The 13,387-nt window shown below is 43.0% G+C and overlaps 1 protein-coding gene across 1 annotated transcript in view; it reads left to right on the top strand.

Annotated features, from left to right (window-relative positions):
• MROH1 (maestro heat like repeat family member 1) overlaps positions 1-13,387 on the top strand; it is a 120,628-nt gene that overhangs the window by 30,778 nt on the left and 76,463 nt on the right. Inside the window, exons 9-11 of the mRNA XM_053945932.1 lie at positions 5,215-5,361; positions 8,929-8,955; positions 13,084-13,272. Of these exons, the coding sequence (XP_053801907.1) occupies positions 5,215-5,361; positions 8,929-8,955; positions 13,084-13,272 (363 nt within the window). The remainder of the gene's footprint in view (positions 1-5,214; positions 5,362-8,928; positions 8,956-13,083; positions 13,273-13,387) is intronic.

Genomic DNA, 13,387 nt, shown 5'->3' with positions numbered 1-13,387 from the left:
TTTCCCCCATTTTTCCCCCATATTTTCCCCATATTTTCCCATATTTTTCCCATATTATTCCCATATTTTCCCCCCATTTTAACCCCATTTTCCCATATTTTCCCCATATTTTCCCTATATTTTTCCTATCTTTTCCCCCCATATTTTCCCCATATATTTCCCATATTTTTCCCAATATTTTTCCCCATCTTTTCCCCTTCTTTTCCCATATTTTCCCCATCATTTCTCCCATATTTTCCCTATATTTCCCCCCGTCTTTTTCCCACATTTTTCCCCATCTTTTCCCCATCTTTTCCCCATCTTTTCCCCATCTTTTCCCCATATTTTCCCATATTTTCCCCATTTTTTCCCATATTTGTCCCATATTTTCCCCAACTTTTCCCCATCTTTTCTGATATTTTCCCCCATATTTTTCCCATCTTTTCCCATATTGTTTCCACATTTCTCCATATTTTCCCATATTTCCCCATCTTTTCCCCATATTTCTCCCATATTTCCCCATCTTTTCCCCATATTTCTCCCATATTTCCCCATCTTTTCCCCATCTTTTCCCCATCTTTCCCCCATATTTTTCCCATGTTATTCCCATCTTTTCCCATATTTTTCCCGGTGTTTTTCCCGGCAGGAGCGGAGCGAGTTGGAGGGGGAGCAGCAGCGCGGGGCCCTGGTGCTCTGCTCCGGCCGCGTTTCCCCTCCCATTTCCCAGCTTTTCCCCACATCTTTTCCCCATATTATTCCCATCTTTTCCCCATATTATTCCCATATTTTCCCCATCTTTTCCCATATTTTCCCCAACTTTTCCCCACATTTCTCCCATAATTTCCCCATATTCCCCCATATTTTTCCCATATTATTCCCATATTTTCCCCCCATTTTAACCCCATTTTCCCATATTTTCCACATATTTATCCCACATTTCCCCCATCTTTTCCCCGTATTTTCCCCATCTTTTCCCCATATTTCCCCATACTTCTCCCATATGTTCCCCAACTTTTCCCCACCTTTTCTGATATTTTCCCCCATTTCCCCCCATTTTTTCCCATCTTTTCCCCATATTTTCCCCATATTTTCCCATCTTTTCCCCATCTTTTCCCATACTTTTCCCATCTTTTCCCCACCTTTTCCCATATTTTCCCCCATATTTTCCCATATTTTCCCCTCCTTTTCCCCATATTTTCCCCATATTATTCCCATATTTCTCCCATGTTTTTCCCATATTTTCCTCATTTTTTCCCCATATTTTCCTGTATTTTCCCCATATTTTCCCCATCTTTTTCCCCATATTTTCCCCATTTTTTCCCCATATTATTCCCAACTTTTCCCCACCTTTTCTGCTATTTTCCCCCATATTTCTCCCATATTTCTCCCATATTTTTCCATATTTTCCCCATATTTTTCCCATATTTTCCCCAACTTTTCCCCACATTTTCCCCATATTTTCCCCATCTTTTCCCCATATTTCTCCCATATTTCCCCATCTTTTCCCCATCTTTTCCCCATCTTTTCCCCATCTTTTCCCCATCTTTCCCCCATATTTTTCCCATGTTATTCCCATCTTTTCCCATATTTTTCCCGGTGTTTTTCCCTCAGGAGCGGAGCGAGTTGGAGGGGGAGCAGCAGCGCGGGGCCCTGGTGCTCTGCTCCGGCCGCGTTTCCCCTCCCATTTCCCAGCTTTTCCCCACATCTTTTCCCCATATTATTCCCATCTTTTCCCCATATTATTCCCATCTTTTCCCCATCTTTTCCCATATTTTCCCCATCTTTTCCCCACATTTCTCCCATAATTTCCCCATATTCCCCCATATTTTTCCCATATTATTCCCATATTTCCCCCCATTTTAACCCCATTTTCCCATATTTTCCACACATTTATCCCACATTTCCCCCATATTTCCCCATCTTTTCCCCATATTTCTCCCATATTTCTTCCAACTTTTCCCCCATCTTTTCCCCGTATTTTCCCCATCTTTTCCCCATATTTCCCCATACTTCTCCCATATTTTCCCCAACTTTTCCCCACCTTTTCTGATATTTTCCCCCATTTCCCCCCATTTTTTCCCATCTTTTCCCCATTTGTTTCCCATCTTTTCCCCATATTTTTCCCCATATTTTCCCATCTTTTCCCCATCTTTTCCCATACTTTTCCCATCTTTTCCCCATCTTTTCCCCACCTTTTCCCATATTTTCCCCCATATTTTCCCCTCCTTTTCCCCATATTTTCCCCATATTATTCCCATATTTCTCCCATGTTTTTCCCATATTTTCCTCATTTTTTCCCATCTTTTCCTGTATTTTCCCCATATTTTCCCCATCTTTTTCCCCATATTTTCCCCATTTTTTCCCATATTATTCCCAACTTTTCCCCACCTTTTCTGCTATTTTCCCCCATATTTCTCCCATATTTTTCCATATTTTCCCCATCTCTTCCCCATATTTTCCCCATCTTTTCCCATCTTTTCCCCATATTTTTGCCATGTTTCCCCATCTTTTCCCTGCGTTTTTCCATCTTTTCTGATATTTTCTCCCATATTATTCCCATATTTCCCCCCCATTTTTTCCCATAGTTTTCCCACATTTTCCCCATATTTTCCCCATCTTTTCCCCATTTTTTCCCATATTTTCCCCATATAATTCCCATATCTTCCCCATATTTTCCCCATATTTTTCCCATTTATTCCCCATCTTTTCCCATTTTTCCCATCTTTTCCCCATATTTTTCCCATGTTTCCCCCCCCATTTTCCCAGCGTTTTTCCGTATTTTCCCCATATTTTCCCCATATTTTCCCCATATTTTCCCCATATTTTCCCATATTTTTCCCATATTATTCCCATATTTTCCCCCCATTTTAACCCCATTTTCCCATATTTTCCCCATATTTTCCCTATATTTTTCCCATCTTTTCCCCCCATATTTTCCCCATATATTTCCCATATTTTTCCCAATATTTTTCCCCATCTTTTCCCCTTCTTTTCCCATATTTTCCCCATCATTTCTCCCATATTTTCCCTATATTTCCCCCCGTCTTTTTCCCACATTTTTCCCCATCTTTTCCCATCTTTTCCCCATATTTTCCCATATTTTCCCCATTTTTTCCCATATTTGTCCCATATTTTCCCCAACTTTTCCCCATCTTTTCTGATATTTTCCCCCATATTTTTCCCATCTTTTCCCCATCTTTCCCCCATATTTTTCCCATCTTTTCCCATATTGTTTCCACATTTCTCCATATTTTCCCATATTTTCCCCATCTTTTCCCCATATTTCTCCCATATTTCCCCATCTTTTCCCCATCTTTTCCCCATCTTTTCCCCATCTTTCCCCCATATTTTTCCCATGTTATTCCCATCTTTTCCCATATTTTTCCCGGTGTTTTTCCCTCAGGAGCGGAGCGAGTTGGAGGGGGAGCAGCAGCGCGGGGCCCTGGTGCTCTGCTCCGGCCGCGTTTCCCCTCCCATTTCCCAGCTTTTCCCCACATCTTTTCCCCATATTATTCCCATCTTTTCCCCATATTATTCCCATCTTTTCCCCATATTATTCCCATCTTTTCCCCATATTATTCCCATATTTTCCCCATCTTTTCCCATATTTTCCCCAACTTTTCCCCACATTTCTCCCATAATTTCCCCATATTCCCCCATATTTTTCCCATATTATTCCCATATTTTCCCCCCATTTTAACCCCATTTTCCCATATTTTCCACATATTTATCCCACATTTCCCCCATCTTTTCCCCGTATTTTCCCCATCTTTTCCCTATATTTCCCCATACTTCTCCCATATTTTCCCCAACTTTTCCCCACCTTTTCTGATATTTTCCCCCATTTCCCCCCATTTTTTCCCATCTTTTCCCCATTTGTTTCCCATCTTTTCCCCATATTTTTCCCCATATTTTCCCATCTTTTCCCCATCTTTTCCCATACTTTTCCCATCTTTTTCCCATCTTTTCCCCACCTTTTCCCATATTTTCCCCCATATTTTCCCATATTTTCCCCTCCTTTTCCCCATATTTTCCCCATATTATTCCCATATTTCTCCCATGTTTTTCCCATATTTTCCTCATTTTTTCCCATCTTTTCCTGTATTTTCCCCATATTTTCCCCATCTTTTTCCCCATATTTTCCCCATTTTTTCCCATATTATTCCCAACTTTTCCCCACCTTTTCTGCTATTTTCCCCCATATTTCTCCCATATTTTTCCATATTTTCCCCATCTCTTCCCCATATTTTCCCCATCTTTTCCCCATCTTTTCCCATATTATCCCCATATTTTTCCCATATTTTTCCCCTATTTTCCCATCATTTTCCCGGTGTTTTTCCCGGCAGGAGCGGAGCGAGTTGGAGGGGGAGCAGCAGCGCGGGGCCCTGGTGCTCTGCTCCGGCCGCGTTTCCCCTCCCATTTCCCAGCTTTTCCCCACATCTTTTCCCCATATTATTCCCATCTTTTCCCCATATTATTCCCATATTTTCCCCATCTTTTCCCATATTTTCCCCAACTTTTCCCCACATTTCTCCCATAATTTCCCCATATTCCCCCATATTTTTCCCATATTATTCCCATATTTTCCCCCCATTTTAACCCCATTTTCCCATATTTTCCACATATTTATCCCACATTTCCCCCATCTTTTCCCCGTATTTTCCCCATCTTTTCCCCATATTTCCCCATACTTCTCCCATATTTTCCCCAACTTTTCCCCACCTTTTCTGATATTTTCCCCCATTTCCCCCCATTTTTTCCCATCTTTTCCCCATTTGTTTCCCATCTTTTCCCCATATTTTTCCCCATATTTTCCCATCTTTTCCCCATCTTTTCCCATACTTTTCCCATCTTTTTCCCATCTTTTCCCCACCTTTTCCCATATTTTCCCCCATATTTTCCCATATTTTCCCCTCCTTTTCCCCATATTTTCCCCATATTATTCCCATATTTCTCCCATGTTTTTCCCATATTTTCCTCATTTTTTCCCCATATTTTCCTGTATTTTCCCCATATTTTCCCCATCTTTTTCCCCATATTTTCCCCATTTTTTCCCATATTATTCCCAACTTTTCCCCACCTTTTCTGCTATTTTCCCCCATATTTCTCCCATATTTTTCCATATTTTCCCCATCTCTTCCCCATATTTTCCCCATCTTTTCCCCATCTTTTCCCCATATTTTTCCCATGTTATTCCCATCTTTTCCCATATTTTTCCCGGTGTTTTCCCGGCAGGAGCGGAGCGAGTTGGAGGGGGAGCAGCAGCGCGGGGCCCTGGTGCTCTGCTCCGGCCGCGTGGCGGCGGCGGCGCCGCCGGAGCTGCTGCGCTCGCGCCTGGAGCCGCGGATCCTCGGCAGCCTCCGGCACCTCGGCCACACCAAGGTCAGCGCGGAATTCCCGGAATTCCTGGGCGGTTTGGGGGAATTTTTTGGGGATTTTTTTGGGATTTTTCGGGCATTTTTTGGGGGATTTTTTGGAAATTGTTGGGAATTTTTTGAGATTGTTTTGGGGATTTTTTGGGAATTTTTTGGGAATTTTTTGAGATTTTTTGGGGATTTTTTGGGAATTTTTGGGGATTTTTTGGGAATTTTTTGGGAATTTTTTGAGATTTTTTTGGGGATTTTTTGGGAATTTTTGGGGATTTTTTGGGAATTTTTCAGGAGTTTTTTGGGAATTTTTCAGGAAATTTGGGGGAATTATTGGGAATTTTCCAGGAATTTTTCAGGAATTTTTGGGGAATTTTTGGGAATTTTTTGGGGATTTTTTGGGACTTTTCAGGGATTTTTCGGGGATTTTTTGGGGATTTTTTGGGAATTTTTTCAGGAATTTTTTGTGATTTTTTGGGGAGTTTTTCAGGAATTTTTTTGATTTTTTTCAGGAATTTTTGGGAATTTTTCAGGAATTTTTCAGGAGTTTTTTGGGAATTTTTCAGGAAATTTGGGGGAATTTGGGGGAATTTTTTGTTTGGGTTTTTTTTGGGGGGGGAATTTCTCAGGAATTTTTTTTTTTTTTTCAGGAATTTTTCGGGAATTTTTTGGGGAATTTTTTGGGAATTTTCCAGGAATTTTTCAGGAATTTTTGGGAATTTTTGGGGGATTTTTTGGGATTTTTCACGGATTTTTCGGGGATTTTTTCGGGGATTTTTTGGAAATTGTTGGGAATTTTTTGAGATTTTTTTTGGGATTTTTTGCGATTTTTGGGGATTTTTTGGGAATTTTTTTGGGGAATTTTTTGTGATTTTGTGGGGAATTTTTCAGGATTTTTTTTTTATTTTTTTCAGGAAATTTGGAGGAATTTTTGGGAATTTTTTGTTTGGTTTTTTTTTTGGGGGGGAATTTCTCAGGAATTTTTTTTTTTTTTTTCAGGAATTTTTCGGGAATTTTTTGGGGAATTTTTTGGGAATTTTCCAGGAATTTTTCAGGAATTTTTGGGGAATTTTTGGGGATTTTTTGGGATTTTTCACGGATTTTTCGGGGATTTTTTCGGGGATTTTTTGGAAATTGTTGGGAATTTTTTGAGATTTTTTTGGGGATTTTTTGGGATTTTTGGGGATTTTTTGGAAATTTTTTCAGGAATTTTTTGTGATTTTTTGGGGAGTTTTTCAGGAATTTTTTTGATTTTTTTCAGGAATTTTTGGGAATTTTTCAGGAATTTTTCAGGAGTTTTTTGGGAATTTTTCAGGAAATTTGGGGGAATTTTGGGGAATTTTTTGTTTGGTTTTTTTTTTGGGGGGGGGAATTTCTCAGGAATTTTTTTTTTTTTTTCAGGAATTTTTCGGGAATTTTTTGGGGAATTTTTTGGGAATTTTCCAGGAATTTTTCAGGAATTTTTGGGAATTTTTGGGGGATTTTTTGGGATTTTTCACGGATTTTTCGGGGATTTTTTCGGGGATTTTTTGGAAATTGTTGGGAATTTTTTGAGATTTTTTTGGGGATTTTTTGCGATTTTTGGGGATTTTTTGGGAATTTTTTTGGGGAATTTTTTGTGATTTTGTGGGGAATTTTTCAGGATTTTTTTTTATTTTTTTCAGGAAATTTGGAGGAATTTTTGGGAATTTTTTGTTTGGGTTTTTTTTTTTTTTGGGGGGAATTTCTCAGGAATTTTTTTTTTTTTTCAGGAATTTTTCGGGAATTTTTTGGGGAATTTTTTGGGAATTTTCCAGGAATATTTCAGGAATTTTTGGGGAATTTTTGGGGATTTTTTTTGATTTTTCACGGATTTTTCGGGGATTTTTTCGGGGATTTTTTGGAAATTGTTGGGAATTTTTTGAGATTTTTTTGGGGATTTTTGGGGATTTTTTGGGAATTTTTTCAGGAATTTTTTGTGATTTTTTTGGGGAATTTTTCAGGAATTTTTTTGATTTTTTTCAGGAATTTTTGGGGAATTTTTCAGGAATTTTTCAGGAATTTTTTGGGATTTTTTCAGGAATTTTGGGGGAATTTTGGGGAATTTTTTGTTTGGGTTTTTTTTCTTTTTTTTTTGGGAATTTCTCAGGAATTTTTTTTTTTTCCAGGAATTTTTCGGGATTTTTTTGGGGAATTTTTTGGGAATTTTCCAGGAATTTTTCAGGAATTTTTGGGAAATTTTTGGGAATTTTTTGGGGATTTTTTGGGATTTTTCAGGGATTTTTCGGGCATTTTTTGGGGGATTTTTTGGAAATTGTTGGGAATTTTTTGAGATTTTTTTGGGGATTTTTGGGGATTTTTTGGAAATTTTTTCAGGAATTTTTTGTGATTTTTTGGGGAGTTTTTCAGGAATTTTTTTGATTTTTTTCAGGAATTTTTGGGAATTTTTCAGGAATTTTTCAGGAGTTTTTTGGGAATTTTTCAGGAAATTTGGGGGAATTTGGGGGAATTTTTTGTTTGGGTTTTTTTTTTTTTGGGGGGGAATTTCTCAGGAATTTTTTTTTTTTTTTCAGGAATTTTTCGGGAATTTTTTGGGGAATTTTTTGGGAATTTTCCAGGAATTTTTTGGGAATTTTTGGGATTATTTTGGGATTTTTTTTTTATTTTTTCGGGAATTTTTTGGGAATTTTTTGGGAATTTTTGGGGAATTTTTGGGATTATTTTGGGATTTTTTTTTTATTTTTTGGGGAATTTTTTGGGAATTTTTGGGGAATTTTTGGGGGATTTTTGGGGATTTTTTGGGGATTTTTTTTGTATTTTTTGGGATTTTTGGGGATTTTTCCTGCTGGAATTTGGGTTTTTTTCCAAGGGAATTTTGGGTTTTTCCTGCTGGAATTTGGGTTTTTTCCAAGGGAATTTTGGGTTTTTCCTGCTGGAATTTGGGTTTTTTCCAAGGGAATTTTGGGTTTTTCCTGATGGAATTTGGGTTTTTTCCAAGGGAATTTTGGGTTTTTCCTGATGGAATTTGGGTTTTTTCCAAGGGAATTTTGGGTTTTTCCTGCTGGAATTTGGGTTTTTTTCCAAGGGAATTTTGGGTTTTTCCCATTGGAATTTGGGTTTTTTTCCAAGGGGAATTTTGGGTTTTTCCTGCTGGAATTTTGGTTTTTTTCCCAAAGGGAATTTTGGGTTTTTCCTGCTGGAATTTGGTTTTTTCCAAGGGAATTTTGTTTTTTTTTTCCTGGTGAAATTCCATTTTTTTTCCTGATGGGATTTGGGGTTTTTTCCAAGGGAATTTTAGGGTTTTTTCCTGGTGAAATTCCATTTTTTCCTGCTGGAATTTGGTTTTTTTCCAAGGGAATTTTAGGGTTTTTCCTCCTGGTGAAATTCCATTTTTTCCTGATGGGATTTGGGTTTTTTCCCCACTGGAATTTCAGTTTTCCCCGCTGGAATTTCATTTTTCCCGCTGGAATTTTGCCGTTTCTCCGTCAGATTTGGTTTTTCCTGATTGGGAATTTTGATTTTTTCCCGCTGGAATTTTGTCCCTTCCCGGGGAAATTTGGGATTTTCCTGATGGGAATTTTGTTTTTTTTTCCCGCCCGTTCAGGTTCTGGGAATAAAAATAGAGACCAAGGTAGGGAATTTTGGGATTGGCCTTGGAATTTTTCCTCTTTCCGCCTTTTCCTCTCATGCCGGGCTGGAAGCTCTTCCCGAGAAAACAACGGAATTCCCGGGAAAATTCCCGGGAAAAGGGATGGGAAAAAGCCTCTCCTGGCAGAGGGCCTGGACCTTCCAGCCCAGATGATCCCGGAATTCCACAATCCCAGAATTCCATGAGGCCAGAATTCCATAAATTCTGTGATCCCAGAATTCCAGAATCCTGGAATTCCATGAGGCCAGAATTCCATAAATTCCACAATCCCATAATTCCACAATTCCAGAAATTCCAGAAATTCCACAATCCCATGATTCCATAATCCTGGAATTCCATGAGGCCAGAATTCCATAAATTCTGTGATCCCAGAATTCCACAATTCCATTGTTCCATAGATTCCATAAATTCCAAGATCCCAGAATTCCACGATCCCACAATTTCATAACTCCATTATTCTGGAATTCCACAATTCCATGAATTCCATAAATTCCACAATCCCAGAATTCCATGGTTCTGGATTTCCATGATCCCAGAAGTCCATAAATTCCATAATTCTGGAATTCCATGATTCTGGAATTCCACAATCCAATTGTTCTGGAATCCCCCAATTCCACAAATTCCATAAATTCCACAATCCCAGAATTCCATAATCCTGGAATTCCATGAGGCCAGAATTCCATAAAATCCATAAAATCCATAAATTCCACGATCCCACAATTCCATAATCCTGGAATCCCATTATTCTGGAATTCCCCAATTCCAGAAATTCCACAATCCCGGAATTCCATGAGGTCACAATTCCATAATTTCCATGCTCCCAGAATTCCATTATTCCATTGTTCTGGAATTCCACAATCCCAGCATTCCATAAATTCCAGGAATTCCATAATTCCATTGTTCTGGAATTCCACAATCCCAGCATTCCATAAATTCCAGAAATCCCATAATCCCATTGTTCTGGAATTCCACAATTCCAGAAATTCCAGGAATTCCATCATTCCGTTGTTCTGGAATTCCACAATTCCAGCATTCCAGAAATTCCAGAAATTCCATAATTCCATTGTTCTGGAATTCCACAATTCCAGAAATTCCACGCTCCCAGAATTCCGTAGGTCTGGAATTCCTCGATCCCAGAATTCCGTGATTCCGTAATTCTGGAATTCCACAATTCCATCATTCATCCCAAAAATCCCCAAATCCCCCCTGGAGCTTCCCTTGGGATAAATCCCGAGGTTTTTCCCCATCCTGGGAATTCCGAGGGCTCGGACTGGGGCATTCCCGGGATTTTCCATGGAATTTTCCCATCGGGAATTCTTCCTTGGGCTCCACTAACGCCTCTCTCTCGCTGGCACTAACGGCTTCCACAAGGAATTCCTGGATTTTCCCAGAATTCCCGGATTTTTCCAGAATTCCTGGATTTTTCCAGAATTCCTGGATTTTTCCAGGATTCCCGGATTTTTCCAGGATTCCTGGATTTTCCCAGAATTCCTGCATTTTTCCAGGATGTTTCCGGAATTCCCAGATTTTTCCGCAGTTCTTGGGTTTTGCTGGGATTCCTGGATTTTTCCAGAACTTTATTTTATTTTATTTTATTTTATTTTATTTTATTTTATTTTATTTTATTTTATTTTATTTTATTTTATTTTATTTTATTTTATTTTATTTTATTTTATTTTATTTTATTTTATTTTATTTTATTCTTTTCCAGTGTATTTTTAGGGCTAATCCCGGTTTTCAGGCTGATCCCAATCCCAGTGATCCCAATCCCAGTGATCCCAATCCCAATAATCCCAATCCCGATGATCCCAGTTCCAGGCTGATCCCGGTTTCTGGGCTAATCCCAATCCCAGTGATCCCAATCCCAATGATCCCAATCCCAGTGATCCCAGTTCGGGGCTGATCCCAATCCCAGTTCCAGGTGGATCCCGATGATTCCAGTTCTGGGCTGATCTCGGTTTCCAGGATAATCCCAATCCCGATGATCCCAATCCCAGTGATCCCAGTTCCAGGCTGATCCCAGTTCTGGGCTGATCCCAGCCCCAACAATCCCAATCCCGATGATCCCAGTTCCAGGCTGATCCCGGTTTCTGGGCTAATCCCAATCCCAGTGATCCCAATCCCAGTTCCAGGCGGATCCCGATGATCCCAGTTCTGGGCTGATCCCAGTTTTGGGCCGATCCCGCTGACCCCAATCCCAGTTCCAGGCTGATCCCAATCCCAGTTCCAGGCTGATCCCAATCCCAGTTCGAGGCTGATCCCAATCCCAGTTCTAGGCTGATTCCAATCCCAGTTCTAGGCTGATTCCAGTCCTGGTTCCAGGCTGATCCTGATCCCAGTTCTGGGCCAATCCTGATCCCAGTTCTAGGCTGATCCCAATCCCAGTTCGAGGCTGATCCCAATCCCAGTTCGAGGCTGATCCCAATCCCAGTTCTAGGCTGATTCCAGTCCTGGTTCCAGGCTGATCCCAATCCCAGTTCCAGGCTGATCCCAATCTCAGTTCTGGGCTGATCCTGATCCCAGTTTTGGGCCAATCCTGCTGATCCCGATCCCAGTTTTGGGCTGATCCCAGTTCTGGGCTGATCCCATTTTCCAGGTTGATCCCAGTCCTGGTGATCCCGGTTCCAGGCCGATCCTGATCCCAGTTCTGGGCCGATCCTGATCCCAGTTCTGGGCCGATCCTGATCCCAGTTCCAGGCTGATCCCAATCCCAGTTCCAGGTGGATCCCGATGATCCCGATTCTGGGCTGATCCCGGTTTCTGGGCTAATCCCAATCCCAGTGATCCCAATCCCGATGATCCCAATCCCGATTCCCAGTTCCAGGCTGATCCCAATCCCAGTTCCAGGCTGATCCCAATCCCAGTCCTGGGCTGATCCTGATCCCAGTTCTGGGCCAATCCTGCTGATCCCAATCCCAGTTCCAGGCTGATCCCAATTCCAGTTCCAGGCTGATTCCAGTCCTGGTTCCAGGCTGATCCCAATCCCAGTTCTGGACTGATCCCATTTTCCAGGTTGATCCCAGTCCCTGTGATCCTGGTTCCAGGCCGATCCTGATCCCAGTTCCAGGCTGATCCCAATAATCCCAATCCCAGTGATCCCAGTTTCAGGCTGATCCCAATCCTGGTTCCAGGCCAATCCCAATCCCAGTTCTGGGCCGAACCCGATGCCGGTTCCAGGCCGATCCCACTGATCCCGATCCCAGTTCCGGGCTGATCCCAATTCCAGTCCCGGGCTGATCCCGCTGATCCCTATCCCGGGTCCGGTTCCTGATCCTGCTGATCCCAATCCTCGTTCTGGGACGATCCCGGTGCCGGTTCCCAATCCCAATCCCAATTCCGGTTCCGGTTCCTGATCCCACTGACCCCCGGTGCCGGTTCCGGACCGCGCTGATCCCATTCCCGGTTCCAGGCCGATCCCAGTTCCAGTTCCCGATCCCAATCCCGGTGCCAGTTCCAGGCCGATCCCGGTGCTGGTTCAGGTTCCTGATCCTGATCCCGTTCCCGGCTCCGGGCCGATCCCAGTGCCGGTTCCTGATCCCAATCCCATTCCCGGCTCCGGATCGATCCCGGTGCTAGGTCTGGGCTGATCCCAGTGCCAGTTCCGGGCCGATCCCGGCGCCGGTTCCCGATCCCGATCCCGTTCCCGGCTCCGGGCTGATCCTGGTGCCGGTTCCTGATCCCAATCCCATTCCCGGCTCCGGGCCAATCCCGGTGCCGGTTCCTGATCCCGATCCCATTCCTGGCTCCGGACCGATCCCGGTGCTGGTTCTGGGCTGATCCCGGTGCCGGTTCCCGATCCCATTCCTGGCTCCGGGCCGATCCCAGTTCCGGATGCCGATCCCGTTCCTGGCTCCGGGCCGATCCCGGTTCCGGATGCCGATCCCGTTCCTGGCTCCGGGCCGATCCCAGTTCCGGATCCTGATCCCGTTCCCGGCTCCGGGCCGATCCCGGTGCTGGATCCTGATCCCGTTCCCGGCTCCGGGCCGATCCCGGTTCCGGATCCTGATCCCGTTCCTGGCTCCGGGCCGATCCCGGTTCCGGATGCCGATCCCGTTCCCGGCTCCGGGCCAATCCCGGTGCCGGTTCCCGATCCCGATCCCGTTCCCGCAGGACCCGGCGCTGAAGCTGAGCCTGGCCCGGAGCATCTCCATGATCGCCCGAGCCCTGGCCCGCGGCGGCTCCGGGAATTATCCCCGGAATTTTGGGAATTGTCCCGGGAATTTTGGGAATTGTCCCGGGAACGGCCCCGGCAGCTCCGGCAGCATCGCCCACAAGGCCGAGCTGGTGGCGCTCATGGTGGTGAGACTGGGAGGGACTGGGAGGGACTGGGATGGGATATTGGGATACTGGGATAGACTGGGATGGGATAATGGGAGACTGGGATGGAATTGGGATGAGATAATGGGATGTACTG

This window comes from Vidua chalybeata, chromosome 1, assembly GCF_026979565.1.
Source record: "Vidua chalybeata isolate OUT-0048 chromosome 1, bVidCha1 merged haplotype, whole genome shotgun sequence".
In the NCBI taxonomy this organism is placed as follows: Eukaryota; Metazoa; Chordata; class Aves; order Passeriformes; family Viduidae; genus Vidua; species Vidua chalybeata.
Note: the sequence above shows the minus strand (reverse complement) of the source record. Positions and strands in the feature narration are given on the sequence as shown.